Here is a 14,132-nt window from a genome sequence, read left to right as displayed (position 1 = left end):
TCATCACATGCATCCACCCCAGCTGGCGAAACTGAAGCAGTATTACAAACCCTCTGGTATACCTACAGATGTCATTTTGCCAGGCTTTATTTCATAGCTGCAATTTTCCAGACTCATCAGAGCATCACTTAGAGTCACAATGGAAACATTTACCACCTTCAGGTAGCAGACCAAGACAACTAGATCCCTCACTTGCCGAATGGTGGCATCAATAACATGAAGCAGTAAGGCCTCCCAAAGGTGAATCCCTTTTGCCCAGCAAAGCACCAAACCCAAAAGCTTTCCAGAACGCACTGACCCGCAGTCACACAGATTCCCACAGCATTCCTGGTATGCACTCACCTGCAGGACCAAAATAGCACAGTGACTCTCTAGTCTTGTGAAGAGACACATCTCATGTGGAAATTAATGCCATCCCTCCTGTTTTATCAGAGGGCAGGATCCTTCCTCAAGCAGCCTTACAGATAATGACTGCTGGCAAGTTTCTGGTACGTATTAAGTTAGAGGAAATTAAGAGCATCACAACACTGTAATTAAAGGAAAATAAACAGAAATCCCTAACAGGGCAGCTAAACATACAAATCCAGAAAATCCATCTTACATTGTTAAGAAAGGATAATGCATTAGATTTCAAATGAAACCTGAAAATGACACTTGTCTTTCATAAGAAACTGATCACTAAGCCAACAGCTGTGGTTAACTGGTTAACTAGCCTAGTCACTCACTCACTTATGCACAAAAATTGTAACAGCAGATAATGGGATATTAGTTTAATATTCAGATATTAGGATAATACTAAATTAGGAATTAATATTAGCTAATATTGAGATATTAAGTCTGATCACTAATTCACATTTCAAGAATGCACAGCTCTGCATTTGTAATCCAGCAAAAGATGCAACTGACTTCTGTGGAACTTTTTCCTCTTCTGGAAAGACAAAAAAGTGATTTGTATGTGTCTTTTACTACGATCCGATTTATTTCAACTAGAAATCTGGATCCTGAAAGTGGCCCCAAATATCTAGTATAACACCATCCCACAGTGAATAACCCATAATTGTCCTTCTTAATGAACACCTATCTTCTATGAGGATAAGGAAGGTGGAAGCAAGTTCTGAGTCAAACTGTGTGTGTTATCCCAGGGAAGTGTGCAAATCAAAGATGTGCTCCGTAAAAAGAAAGGTGTTATATTAACTGCTTGAATACATGTGCTATAGCAGCATGGTTTGTATTTAACCAACAGTGTTTGTGTTTCAGTAATACAGGAAAGACAGTCACTTTATAGAGTCCAGCAAAAATATACAAGGTTTTATGTTTGGAGCACAGTTGCATTTTCCTTCTAATTGAAATTTTGTGGCTGAATCACAGTGATGCTTCAACCCTGGAGGTCCTAGCAACTAGTATTCACTAACTTTAGCCAGATTACTTATTAACAAAATCTAAATAGAATCTGAGGACCAAATCCTGCTGGAGTAAAACAGCCTTAGAAAATGCAATGAATTTAACAGAATTATTTACACAAGCTAAAATTCTACCCTGAACAGTCACTGTGCACTTCTGCTCCCTGTGAATTTTAAGAATGCTTGAAGAAACTATAGAAAGTACTCCAAGAAGCGCATTATGATTCACCCAAACTCTCTCATCTGCTCTATATCTTTGAAGTTTGCTGCCTGAGTGGTGAAGCTGAACTTTCTCTCATTCAGTCAGCATATGCATATCACATTTACTGGGAATCCTCCTGTCAGGAGCATGAGACGGATTTGTAGTGGGATTTGTGAGGAAATCCAGCCACTTTGTCTCATCCAACCACCAGACTGCTGTCCGGAGATCCAGCCACTACCCTTCAATCTTCAGATGTCTCAACACCCCAAGATACAGTCCTGTTTTCTGCAGAGCTTGACGGAGCTGTGTTCTGAACAGAGCCCAGACACAGGCTTAAGCCCTAATGGTGCCATCAATGCTGTTTTTTTCACAATGCTTCCCAATCTGACAATTTTGACTCATGACACTCACCATTCCCTGAATGCCCAGTTAAGAGTTTTGGGAACAACAATGTCTGAGCGGTTTGCCCTGCAGGTGGTTTGTAGTTCCATACAAGGGTAGGATTTCAAAGCCAGTTAAAAAATGGAGGCTTTTACCTCTTGTTACTGAGCAGCTCATCAATCCTGTTAAACTCTCTTGGAATTGAAAGTGCATTGATGGTAATGTTTCGGCCCTACCCTAGTTCACAAACCCTCCCAAGAAATGTCTGGGGCAGTGCTACTTGTTCAACACCACAAATACACTGGAAACAATGCTCACAATTTCACAGTTTAGCTAATTAAGCTCCAATGCCTGGCACATTCCCTGGTATTGTTTACTAATACACATGCACTGCCTTTGAGAATCTGAGCCTCAGTGCTTTCTGTAGCAAACTCATTTACTTTGCAATTAACCTCCCTGTTCACATTTACTATCCCCCTTCCATTCCTCTCACCAGTCACTTCTGAAAACCAAGTCCTCTCCACGCCTACCAGCTGTAATGCCTAGAAGTCTTTGTTCACTGTCCTTCAGAGCAGAGGCAAGGATTCACATTTTTATTGTTTGTTCTCCTCATTGTGAAGTAGTGTACAATTGCAGTACTAAATCACTGTGTTTGAGGGCTCATTCTTAATATGCAGATCTTATCACAATATATTAGTACCATCAAGCAGAAAATTGACACCTATGTTTCTTAAGATACCACATATCCTTTTCAACTCTGCAAGAGATTTGAACCCTACAATTTATCCTATAGTATGCAGTACTCAAAAGCATCAGTCTTTTAAAGGCTGTCTAATGCCTAATGCCTGCAGTCACCATCCTTATTAGCCAGAGGTTAGAAGAGTAAACATAGAGAAGTACCTTAACAATGATAGAAAGGAACAGTTTCTTTTGTATCACCTACCTTCAGCAGATGTGCCGTTTTTTGTAGGAAGATGCTCAGAGGTCTTTAAGTGCTTAAAACACTTCAGCATAGGGTGCTACAATTACTTAATCAGTTATTACTCTTAAAAGGCCATCAGGAAGCTCATTAAGGGTTTCTGTAATGGCTCCCAGTCAAGCAGAAGGTCAAGATCTGAACTTTACCTGAGCACAGATAGGAAGAAAGGCTGTCAGTGATTGATCACATTCGTGGTGATCTCACCTGCTAACTGATTATTTTGCTATATTTGAGGGCATGGTTTGGGGTGGCTCGGGGTGTTGTGGAGTTTTGAATTTTTTTTTTTTTTAATTATCCAAGGTTATTGTATTGCCTGATACAATAATGAATCACAGCACTTAAAATAGTTTTAAAAATTACATATTTCAAGCACTTTAAATCATAATTTTCTCTTCAGACAGTGCGAGTCAGAGCATCAGGAAAATAATATTACTACAAGATATATTTTGTGAAATGTTTGGGATAAGGAACTGTGTTTCAGCAGAGGGAAAAGGTGTTCAAGGTCCTTACTGCTGAAGTTTACAGATGAACTCCAGATTTAAAAAGAAAGGCCTTCAAAACTGTTTTTCTACTGGAATATTTCTAAGCGTACATACTCAGTAAGCCTCATTTGCTACAGCTCAAAGAGCAAGTCTTCAAGAATACACACTGGAAACATTTTTGCTGTAGATTTTAAGCACATTTCTCTGCCTTTGGTTTTTATTCACTGTGAAGATTATGCAGGCTCTGTTAAGTCATTCTGTAAACTTTCAATGAATCCCTTTCAAGGAAAGGAATTTTCTAACTTCTTCCAATTTGTTGTTTATAATGGTCTTTACTGATGAAATCTGTCACGTATGCAAATCAACATAAATATTTAAAGACTGATTCCACAACCTACGGATATCAAATTCAATCACCTACAACATCAGTGATTCATAGGGCAAAGAAATAACAATATAAACAGCAGATAGCTGTCAAAAAAAAAAAAAAACCAACAAATTTATTTGCTCTATTATCCTTTCCCCATTAGAAGTAATAACATGGCATATGGATATAACCCTCTATTTCAAGTCATCGTATCTGCTTTATATAATAAAAAGCCCAGTGCTGTCTTTTTTTTTAACTTCACAGAATGAAAACTTGTTCCCCAATAATAAGAAGACAGCTGTAACCCTGTGCTGCACAGATTTATTAACCTAGCCAAAATGAAAGGCGTATCTTTCTCCACCAAGTGTTATCAGTTTCAAGTAAGACATGTCCTCTAGGGAATAAATTTGAAGACCATTTTTTGTTTATTTTGCAGGAAGGGTTTACTTTTGAGATAAATGACCACAATATTGGATCTGTATTTTTTTAAGTTTTAACTTATAAAAGATGCTTATTCTAATGCTAAGGAATAAAACCCACCTATTGTACAGTATATATATACAATAAGAATCTCCTGTTGCACGTGGTATACAATACACTGGTTATACACAGGTCTTCATCAGAAGACTAACCAAGTATAAAATCAGCAAGTTTACATATTGAATACTTATTTCAATTTCATTTTTATTTTCTAGGATATGAATACGTCTGCATCAAAGAGTACACATCTGTGATTTCTCCATTATTAGTCATCACAAAAATTTATCACTCACTCCCAGAAAAAGAACTTTTTTAAAGTGATGCTTATTTGTGAATAAGCAGTGTCTCCAACATTGCTCCTTATATTGCCTCCTTTCCATACTTAATAGCCAAGGATATATTTATCCTTCAAATGAAAATTGAAATCTTTGCATGTATTACCAACCTGATCTTTCTCCATTTGTCTGACTAAACTATTTTTTCATATGGGTTTTGCTGTCTTCTCTTTAAAGTGAAGTAAGTGTATATTGAAACATTAAAGAAGGGGGAAAATGCTAGAGTCCATCCCGTAGACACATACAACAAAGAAGCCTTGGACTTCTTTACAGGAAGAGCAGTAGTACAGCTTTGTAAGGACAGCAGTTAAGCATTCAGACAGCTTGGAGGAGCTGCATATGTATTCAGTGACATTTATGGGATGTGTATTTATTATTTGGTACACACAAACTACTTGCATGCACATCACACTGAGTTTGTTTTCTACAAGGACCTACACGATTGTGTTTTTTAGTTTCATTTTCTGAACTAGTCCTGAACAGCTACGTGACAGTTTCTGACCCATGCCCATCAGGCCAGGCAGCCACTCCCTGTGCCGAGGTGACTGCACACCTCTCAGCTGCTGTTTGGCACAGACCTGTGGCCACGTGGGTTGTAGGAAACCTGGATATTGTGTTCCTACACCATAATGCCTCCCACTAGAGAGGAGCCATCAGTGCAGCATCTGGAAGTAAGGAGTGCCTTTCTCACACTGAGAAATCCTTGTTATCATCCAGTCCCTTGACCACTCGCCTTAGCCAGCATTTGGACCACAATATTCACCAAGCAACCAATGAGAGGATCCTGCAGATTCCTTCTCTGTCAACCTGTAATGCATCACCAGAAGCTTCTTGCACTCAAAGACAAGGGCTCAAGAGCAGGCTCAATACATCAAGATCATAATTCGGTTTTTCAGTGTCTAACAAAGGGTGGCATACATATACACATTCTGCCTCTTGTTAGATCTCCCAGTAAAGTCAATGGCCAGAGTTTACACATCTCACAAAAGTCAAACTGAAGACGTAATGATTAGCACAGAGAAATAAAGATTGGTTCAGACGAACAATTTGTACTGGTCATTTCTGGAACCTACGAAACCTAATAAAATTAGAGCTATAACTATCTGAATATGAAAACTTTTCTTTGAAAAGAATTCTCAGAACACCTTAATAACTATAAGAATTTGCATTTCCAGCAGACCCTCTGATCATAGTATTCTTACAGATTTCATTTATAAGTTTAACCCCAAAATACAGTCTAGCAAATATTTTGCAATCAAAGGGTGTATTTTAGGGAAGTCTCTTACACTTTCTAATCTAATTTCACAAGCCTTCCTCACATGTTGCAGTGTAAGCTGGAAATGAGGGCTGCAGATTTACAGCTGATTACAACTGAGAATGTTCTCAAAGACACCAAATACAGCTCTCCAGTTCAGTCTGAGCAGAATATTGATAGAATATTTCTGTTGACACAAAAACACTACATCTGTTTTAGAATGTGTTCCAGGGAAAACATCAATTGAAAAATTGATATCAACTAGAGTTGATTAATGTATGAATTGTTTCAGAGCTGCATGCAATCTCCCAGCAATAGTTCCATTTCTTTACTTGAACCAGCTTGCCAATTATCATTATGCATAACTATGAAACTGGGACAAAATTTTGATGATGTTTACATCTTATCTAGTATGCACATAAATTTAGTCTAGTATTTAAAAAAAAAGAAAAAATAAAAAGCTGTCATTATAGTGCCTTATGACTGGGTACAGAACAATATGTTCTGCACAGTGGAGAGCATTTTCAAGTATGTGTACCTATCTCATGACAAATCTTGACACTTGTGCACTGCAGTTGATTGTACAAGACAAGAAGTGATATGTGCCCACATAAAATACAGAAATGCAGGACTGAAATCTAGATATCTGGCTCTAATACTGCAGTAGCTGCCATATCACCTATGCAGATTATCAACATAAATCATTTTAATACTGTTCATTCAGAGTTCGGAAGGTTCAAAGGCTAAGTGCAGAGCAGGTTGAATCTTCAAAAGACAGTGCTTACAACGGTCAATGTGGATGCTAAAAAGTTCTTTTAAAGGCTCTTCTTATTGCTATTCAGAACTGTTTACATGCATAGACTGCTGCATGGTTTGCAAAATGCCTTATTCTCCAGTGAAGACTGCTTAATTCTTGGGAGGGTCAAACTGGATTTTAATGGTACTGCATGTTATGTTGGGAATTCTGGTTCCTGCAAGTACGTGCATGCATCTGTACTTCTCTTTGACATTAACTTGATGTTGTAATACATTTAATTTGACCTTTTATGTAAATTATTCCTAATCCATTATTTTTTTTTAACCACTGTAGGTATACAAAACTTACATAGTAAGATCCCGACTCTTGAGCTCTAAAAGAGAGTCTACAGCTTCTGCTCTGTTTTTTAACAAATGTGATGCTCTGTTTCTCAGAGTGAAGACCTTGAGGGCACCATGGAAGGTATGTCCATACAAGAAGCCAGGCTTATACAGGTGGATAGACATGTAAAGCAGTAAAACTAAACCTCTCACAGTGTACCACAGTGGCCTTTTAAAATAGAAGTATTTCAGCAGGCAGATAAAAACATTTTGAATGTCTATTTTTTTCCACAGAAAATTCAACATTTTCCCCACGACAAGTGAGTAAAATTACATTTGCAGGTAATAACTGAGTTTTCTAAACTGATCAGTTGTGATATACTAACAAGACTTAACAAAGGTTCTTCATGCTAAATGCAAAAAAAAAAAAACAACAACCAAAAAAAAGGCAACAAAACAAACAAAAACAACAATAATAACAACCAAAAAACCAAACCAACCTCCAAACTAAAAAGCCCCAAGTATTACAGCCAAAAGCTATACAGTCCACTACAAAAACCCAAGTAGGGAAAGATGTCTACATTTTCTTTTCCTTCTCCATTTAGGTACCTTTTACAGGGAACTACTGCAAAACTTTGGTGCATTCAGATGATGAGATTTTTTTGATCACAGTTTTCTTTTCAAGGAATTTAATCTCACATGCAAGCATTTGCATAAACAAAGTTACTCAGCTTATTTAGTTGTAAAGTGGTCAAAACAAAACATTCATTTAGACAGAAGAAGAAACTGGAGCATCCTCCCCAGCAAAGCCAGGCAAGTGCTTACCACGGACAGCACATGTGGGCAAGAGTCCAGAAAACAGGGCTGAAGAGGCAGAGGGAGAGCCTTTAATGCTTAGAGCCTGGTTAACACCATCGAAGGGAGCACCTGTTTCACAATCACTAGGTCTCTACATTCATTTTCAAATTTGTACACAAGAATTAAGAAAAAAAAAAAAGAAAACCCACTAAAATGCTATGTTCTGGGTGAGTAAAATGCATATGAACTGAAAGTGAGAATGTAAATGGATGTAACAGCAATAATTCTGGAACTAATGGACAAACAAGCATTGCCACATGCAAAATAACAGAGAAGTTCATCTGTTTTTATGAACAAAATTGAGGGACCAATAAAAATATTAAAATGCTGGAAAGGTGCTGTCAGACATAAAGCACCTGTTTAACATTACCACTAATTGTGGGTGAAGGAAATGGCCCCAGCAGAAATTGGTTGAAGATGATTAAATTTAATTGCAATGCTATATACAAAGTGCTACCCACTCACTGAATTAGAATCAAAATATGCTCAGAAGTGATAAATTCCACAAAACCAGGTTTAATACAAGGCATGAGCAGCAAGGCTACATGTGGCAAAAAGCACATTTTCTAAAAGTTCTTTCTGTCTCTCACAAGTTGCAGAATTGCACAAAAAGCACTGTAATAGGAACGATGAAATCAGGAAATAAGGTAACTGTAAGGTTGCGTGTGGGCTGCAGGAATGCTCATGTTCTCCAGCACAGCGGAGGCAGGAGGGCTGGTAGGAAATACACTCAGCCCACTCTGAGACACAAAGTGCCAGGAATCAATGAGATCAGAAACAGTTAAGCTGGAGTGCCTGCCCTTGGTTTGTGTAAGGCAGATACCTCTGTAAGCCAGCTCCAAGCTTTCAGAAGGGTGCACAGAATCCCCCCTGGCATGCAGCCACTTCTGCTGGAGGCAGCTGCCAGAGAGTTTTGGCAGGGAAAAGTGAAAGTACCATTTTCCACCTTCTTTACGATTTCTCCCTTTTTTACTTTTCATGAAATTGTGTTAGTGCAGTTAGATCCCCCCCCCTTTCCTTTTGTAGAAGGACTATTTATCAGAGTTGCTGGTTTATTATTGGTCCCTTTATACTGTATTTCCTAACTTAAATTTTACTTTCCATGCATTTTCCTTGTAATGCCCCACCATACCCTTCCTCTCTGCTTTCAGTGCTGTTGAGAGTCCAATCACAGTGCTAAAGGATGACTCGCTTATAGTCAGAAACCCACAAGTTATTTGGTCTTCCAGTAATCACTCAGATATATGGCGGATCCTCCTTTAACCTTCTGTCACCTAAACCATATTTCACATGGTGCACATCCACCATGTCTAGCCTTTATATTGCTTTCTGACAACTGTGCTTGGCACATGCCTCTCCTGGCTGGTGGCAAACACAATACTGTCACTTTGTGGCAGACTTGGTTATGCTAGTGTTTCTAGCACTGATCTCAGGCAGACAGAGACAGCTGCCCATGCCATGGCCCTCCTGTTCTATATTTACAGTCATTCAGTCCTCAGACTCTCTTAAGTTTTCAAAGTTTCCAAGTGCCTAGTGTTGTTATCTGCTCCAGAGAGTGATAAGGTGCTATTCAGTCCTGGTTATATCTGCTTTAGTGCTAAAACAGCTTGCTTATGGCTCAGTATCAACTAAAACATCATTATTTGCAAGTACCTGCAATGTACTTAATTAGAACTACTGGAGCCTCTGGACACGGGGTGAGAGCAGTGCTTTTTTAAAGGTAACTCAGTGTAGCAGAAAAGAAGCCTGTCCCACCCCCAACAACCCACAGAACTCAGGCATGCACCAAGTGCAACGGAGCAGCTGCTTGACAGCTTTATTTGAAAACAGCTTAGAGAAGTACATGAAAAATACTGTATTCAGCTGAAGCTGCAGGGAACAACGGAAGAAAAATAATTAGCCAAGTCAGAAACTGGCTAAGGCACTGGGTCTTCTGAGCCTTCTATTTCCTTCAAAATACAAAGGGATCTTTAAATACTGAGTAGTAAATGAGACTTTGTTTATATCTTATCTTAAAAAGCCACCGGCAGAACAGTGCACCCTAATAGCATCCTTGGCTTTGAAATGATTCAGAAGCAAGGGGGCCATCTGCTGAATTCCCAGTACCATTTTCTGCTGTATCCTGGAAGTTTCTTTAAAAGTTTCACAGGCAAGTCCTTTTCAGTGTCAGCTTTGCCAGGCTTGTGAAGCATGGCAGTAAACCTCTGAGCAGGCTGGGCGGCAGGTAAATATGACAGCATTATCTATCATGACTTCAAAAAGTAAAACCAGTACACTGATCAACGAAATCTATTCAGGACTCAAATATCCTGTAGACAATATCATCACTCTGAAGTGTAAGTAATATCTCTGTATCATAATGCATTTCCTTAAATAGCAATTTTCAGAGACAGAAAATTTGCTCATAATATGTTCCTGAATATAACTTTTCAGATAAAATATAAAAGCTTAAAGCATAGAATAAGGTCTCTAAAATAAGCAGCTTCCTTCTTTGGCTTACTGTCCATTATCCTTAGTAATGCTGGCATCATGTTCAAACTCAGCATTTCCTTCCCCATGTAACTTCATCACACTCCATTGATAAAGGATTCACTGGTGACTGCTTCTAGTTCCACCCTTTCTGAATTCATTGCCACTAACTTCACGACATTCGTAGCTAGTCCCTTCTCCAATACGTACAAGTGGGCAAAGGAAAGGTAAAATTTTTAAAGGATTTTATGATAACATCACAACAAATTCAGGACATACCCAAAGTACGTTATCCTTGTAGTCCTATGTATCTTGCTCTCATTAGAACTGCTACAGCTAAAGGTCTCTGCATACGAGGAAGAAGGACCAGAATTGTTTCTGGCACAATAATAGTGAAGTATGCTAAATAAATACTACACAAACACCAGACTGAAAAAATCCTTGCTCATAAAACCATGGAATTTGATAAAGGTATTTAAAATATTCACCACTGTTCTCATTTCTTAAAGCATAGCCTTAAGTCTACTGACATTTCACGGTCTGTTAATACAAATAAAGAAAGGTACATGTTATCCATTAAAGGCTACGCAGACTTATGCATAAGATCACTCATAGTGTACAAATATAAGATAGTTTAATGGTACAAATGATAAAATCAAATCTTCAAGGCTGCTTCCAATTCAACATTTTAAAAATGACTGCAAGACATAACTTGTATCTTTCAAAGTTGTAATCAGGACAGACTAAACAAAACCACAGCACAGGGAATAAACACCACTTGCTTAAGACTTTCTTCTTAATTATAAGAAGTGGTCCCAAGTTTAACTCAATAGTTGGAGGGTTTGTTTGCATTGCGTGGGGCATTTTTCATGCTTTAAACAATTTTACTACCTCAGTAGTAAAATACTAAATCTCGATGTGCATGACTCCCACATCCATCATGCCAAATGTATCCAGGTGGTGTTGTTTGCTTTTCACTGGTCCCAATTTTATGCAGACTGATAAGCAAGAAGGATATGGCCTGGAAAGTTATAAATTTGTAGGCACACGTAGATTACTCACTATTTTTAGTATTTAATAGCAAACTACTACCCTCTGATGCCAATTAAGCATCCTTTATTTATTTCCTAAAATCTGAACTTCCATATCAAAAGATGAAAATAGCATATATAAACCAATAGTAAATTCAAAATATCAAATGCATGAAAAAGTTACAGAGCTACCATTACCCAGCATCAACAGTGTCATGCATCTTTACTCCCATGAGCTGTCCAACACTCCCTCTCCAAAGGGCTTAACCTATGACCTCAAAAGCCTGACTAGCTTCAAAGAGCCACTAAAGGCAAAAGAAAATAAAGAAACGTTTTTTAAAAAAGAAATATATAGAGAGAAATAAAAGTTTTCCCTCAAGAATTCAGAATGAAAGCTAAGGATTGCTAAAATTCAGTCTTCAGTCCTTTCTGTAGAAATGGTCCCAAAATACAGAAAACACACCAACTCCTGGTAATACAAATTTAGGAAACAAGATGTTCTGCCTTAGTGAAGAGCAATACAAAGTGCCCTTGCTACTTCAAACTCTGGAAAGCTCACATGAACATTTCTATTCAATGAAACAGACTTGAGATTGGTTTCCAACTTCATAGTTTTTTCCCTTTTCCACTAAATCCTAGATGGTTGGCTTAAGACTAAGATGCTTCATTTAAAACAAAATCCTTTTAAAAAATATACCTTTAAAGAATAAGGAACATCAATTTTCATTGGTCGTCTTCTCTGTTACTTCCATATTAACAAAAATTACTCCCACCCTGTAGCAGAGCTATGTTTAAAATGATGATTTGTTAGTGGAACTGTGTTTAAAATGATGATTTGTTAGTGGAGTCAGACAATTTATTTAATGAGGTATTTAGATGGAGAGGAGTGGTGGGGATACTCACTAGGCAGTTAGAAAGAAAGGGAAAGAAATTGAAAAGCGAAGGATTTGGAACATAAGACTGTTTGGAGAGTAATATCTTCCCATGCTTCTGATACTACTTGACTTGAACATCAGTTGTTAAAAGTTCTACTAAATAAAAAGTATTTACAATCAAGCTTGTTTCCATTTTAGATCTTTGAGATCTTTTCATTTTGACCTAATTTTGGACAGAGACCTCAGTAAATGTTGCCTGAATTTCAGGGGGTTCCACACACAAAAGTGGAAGGTGAATCAGCTCCATGGGTCAAAGAACACAAAAACAGCTCAGCCGACGTCTGACCGATGCTACCTGCGGCGCAGTTGTGTTATATTGCACACGACAGACACAGCAGTACAAGGGAAGAACCTGCAGGTGCTCTATCAGAGTGCTGGTGCACAACACAGAAGGGGTTTTGGAAGCGTAGTGAAATATTTGTCTTTTTGTCATTGAAAGTCAAGAAAGAGAAAGCAGACTTTAGTTCCTGAAAGGTATTTAGTATGCAGGTGTGTTACGGGGCACAACCTGGCACTGCCGAAGCCGAGGGAGTCCCACCAGTGGCGTCAATGTGTCCCTGGTACTCGTGCAGGGCCAGCACGGCGGGTGGCAGGTCCGTACCCCTCCGTATGTCACACACTGACACCCAGGCACAGCGACAGGGAAAGTTCGGAGGCGCCTAGGATACCACCGCCACCACGGAGAGGCGGGGGAGAGGCAGCGGGGCCTCCCCGCCGCCCGGGCAGCTCCGCTCGGCGGCTCCCCGGCACCGCTGCCCCCCGCCCGCAGCACAGGACTCCCATTCGCCCCTACGAAACGCCTTTAGCGACTCACGGAGACCGTCTAGGGTAGCTCGACGGGTCTGCAGTCTCCCCGGGACCACCCCAAACTTCACGCGTGTTCTACCTAGATGTCGGTCTCGACAGGTAGTTCACAGCGCGCCGCAGCCAAACTCTCAAGTGCATTTTTTGGCAGACGAAACCAGAAGGACGATCGCTTCCCTCCTCCGCCGCGTCAAAACCTTGGACAAGGTACTAAACCGCGACACCTGGAGCCAACACGGCGCCTTCCCCTCCACCAGCCTCCAACTTCTCAGCAAAGCGTCAGAAATTAACCTCTCCCTGAGCACGAGCCCGAGACGCGGTCCACGGATAACCCCAGCTAAGCCTTGGCCCCCCCGCCCCACCGCCGAGCACCAGCACCGCCCCCAGCCCCGTCCCCGCGGCCACGCGCAGGCCGCCGCCGACCGAGAAACTTTTCCGAGCCGCCCGGCGAGGCAGCGCCCACGCCGGGGCCCCGCAGAGCGGGACCGAGCCGGCGCCCACGCCCCGCGCCCCCCGCAGCCGTGCCGCGCCGGCCGCCCCCAGCGTGGGCATCCGCCCGCACCGCTCCTACCGTGCGGGGGGCAAGTGAGGGAGGGGGCGAGGAGGTGGCAGTTACCGGCGAGCGAGCGCCCTTCTTGCAGAGCGGTCCCCTGAAGACGCCTTTGATGCCGCGGTAGTGCCCGTTGCTGAGGTGCCGGGAGCTGATGACCAGGTAGCACGCCATGCGGGCCCCCCGGGCGGGCGGGCGCGGGGCGGGAGGGCAGCCCGGCTCCTCCGCGGCGGCGGTGCTAGCCCCGCCGGAGCAGAAGCCCGCATGAAGGAGCGGGCGGAACCGCAGCAGCGATCTCCCTGCTCCCGTCTCATCCAGCGCCCGGGTGAGCGCTGCCAGCAGCAGGATGCACTGAAGGCGGCGGCAGCCGGAGCACATCTGAGGGAGCGCGGAGGCCAGTCCGCATGCTGCTCCGCGGGTGGGAGACGCGCCGGGGAGAAGAACGGCAGAGCGCAACTTGCACAGTCCGCCGCTGCTACGGCCCTTCCTCCTCTCCCTCCTCCTCCTCCTGCTCAGACCAGGCCACC

The 14,132-nt window shown here is 41.2% G+C and overlaps 1 protein-coding gene across 1 annotated transcript in view; it reads right to left on the bottom strand.

Annotated features, from left to right (window-relative positions):
- The window catches only part of ZNF804B (zinc finger protein 804B), a 232,808-nt gene extending 219,014 nt beyond the window's left edge, over positions 1-13,794 (bottom strand). The window contains exon 1 of the mRNA XM_069005765.1: positions 13,627-13,794. Coding sequence (XP_068861866.1) covers positions 13,627-13,779 — 153 coding nt within the window. The 5' untranslated portion in view covers positions 13,780-13,794. The remainder of the gene's footprint in view (positions 1-13,626) is intronic.
- Between the last annotated feature and the right edge of the window lie 338 nt (positions 13,795-14,132).

Source organism: Aphelocoma coerulescens, chromosome 2 (genome assembly GCF_041296385.1).
Source record: "Aphelocoma coerulescens isolate FSJ_1873_10779 chromosome 2, UR_Acoe_1.0, whole genome shotgun sequence".
NCBI lineage: Eukaryota > Metazoa > Chordata > Aves > Passeriformes > Corvidae > Aphelocoma > Aphelocoma coerulescens.
The sequence above is the reverse complement of the archived record's forward strand: the minus strand, read 5'-3'. Positions and strand labels throughout refer to the sequence as shown.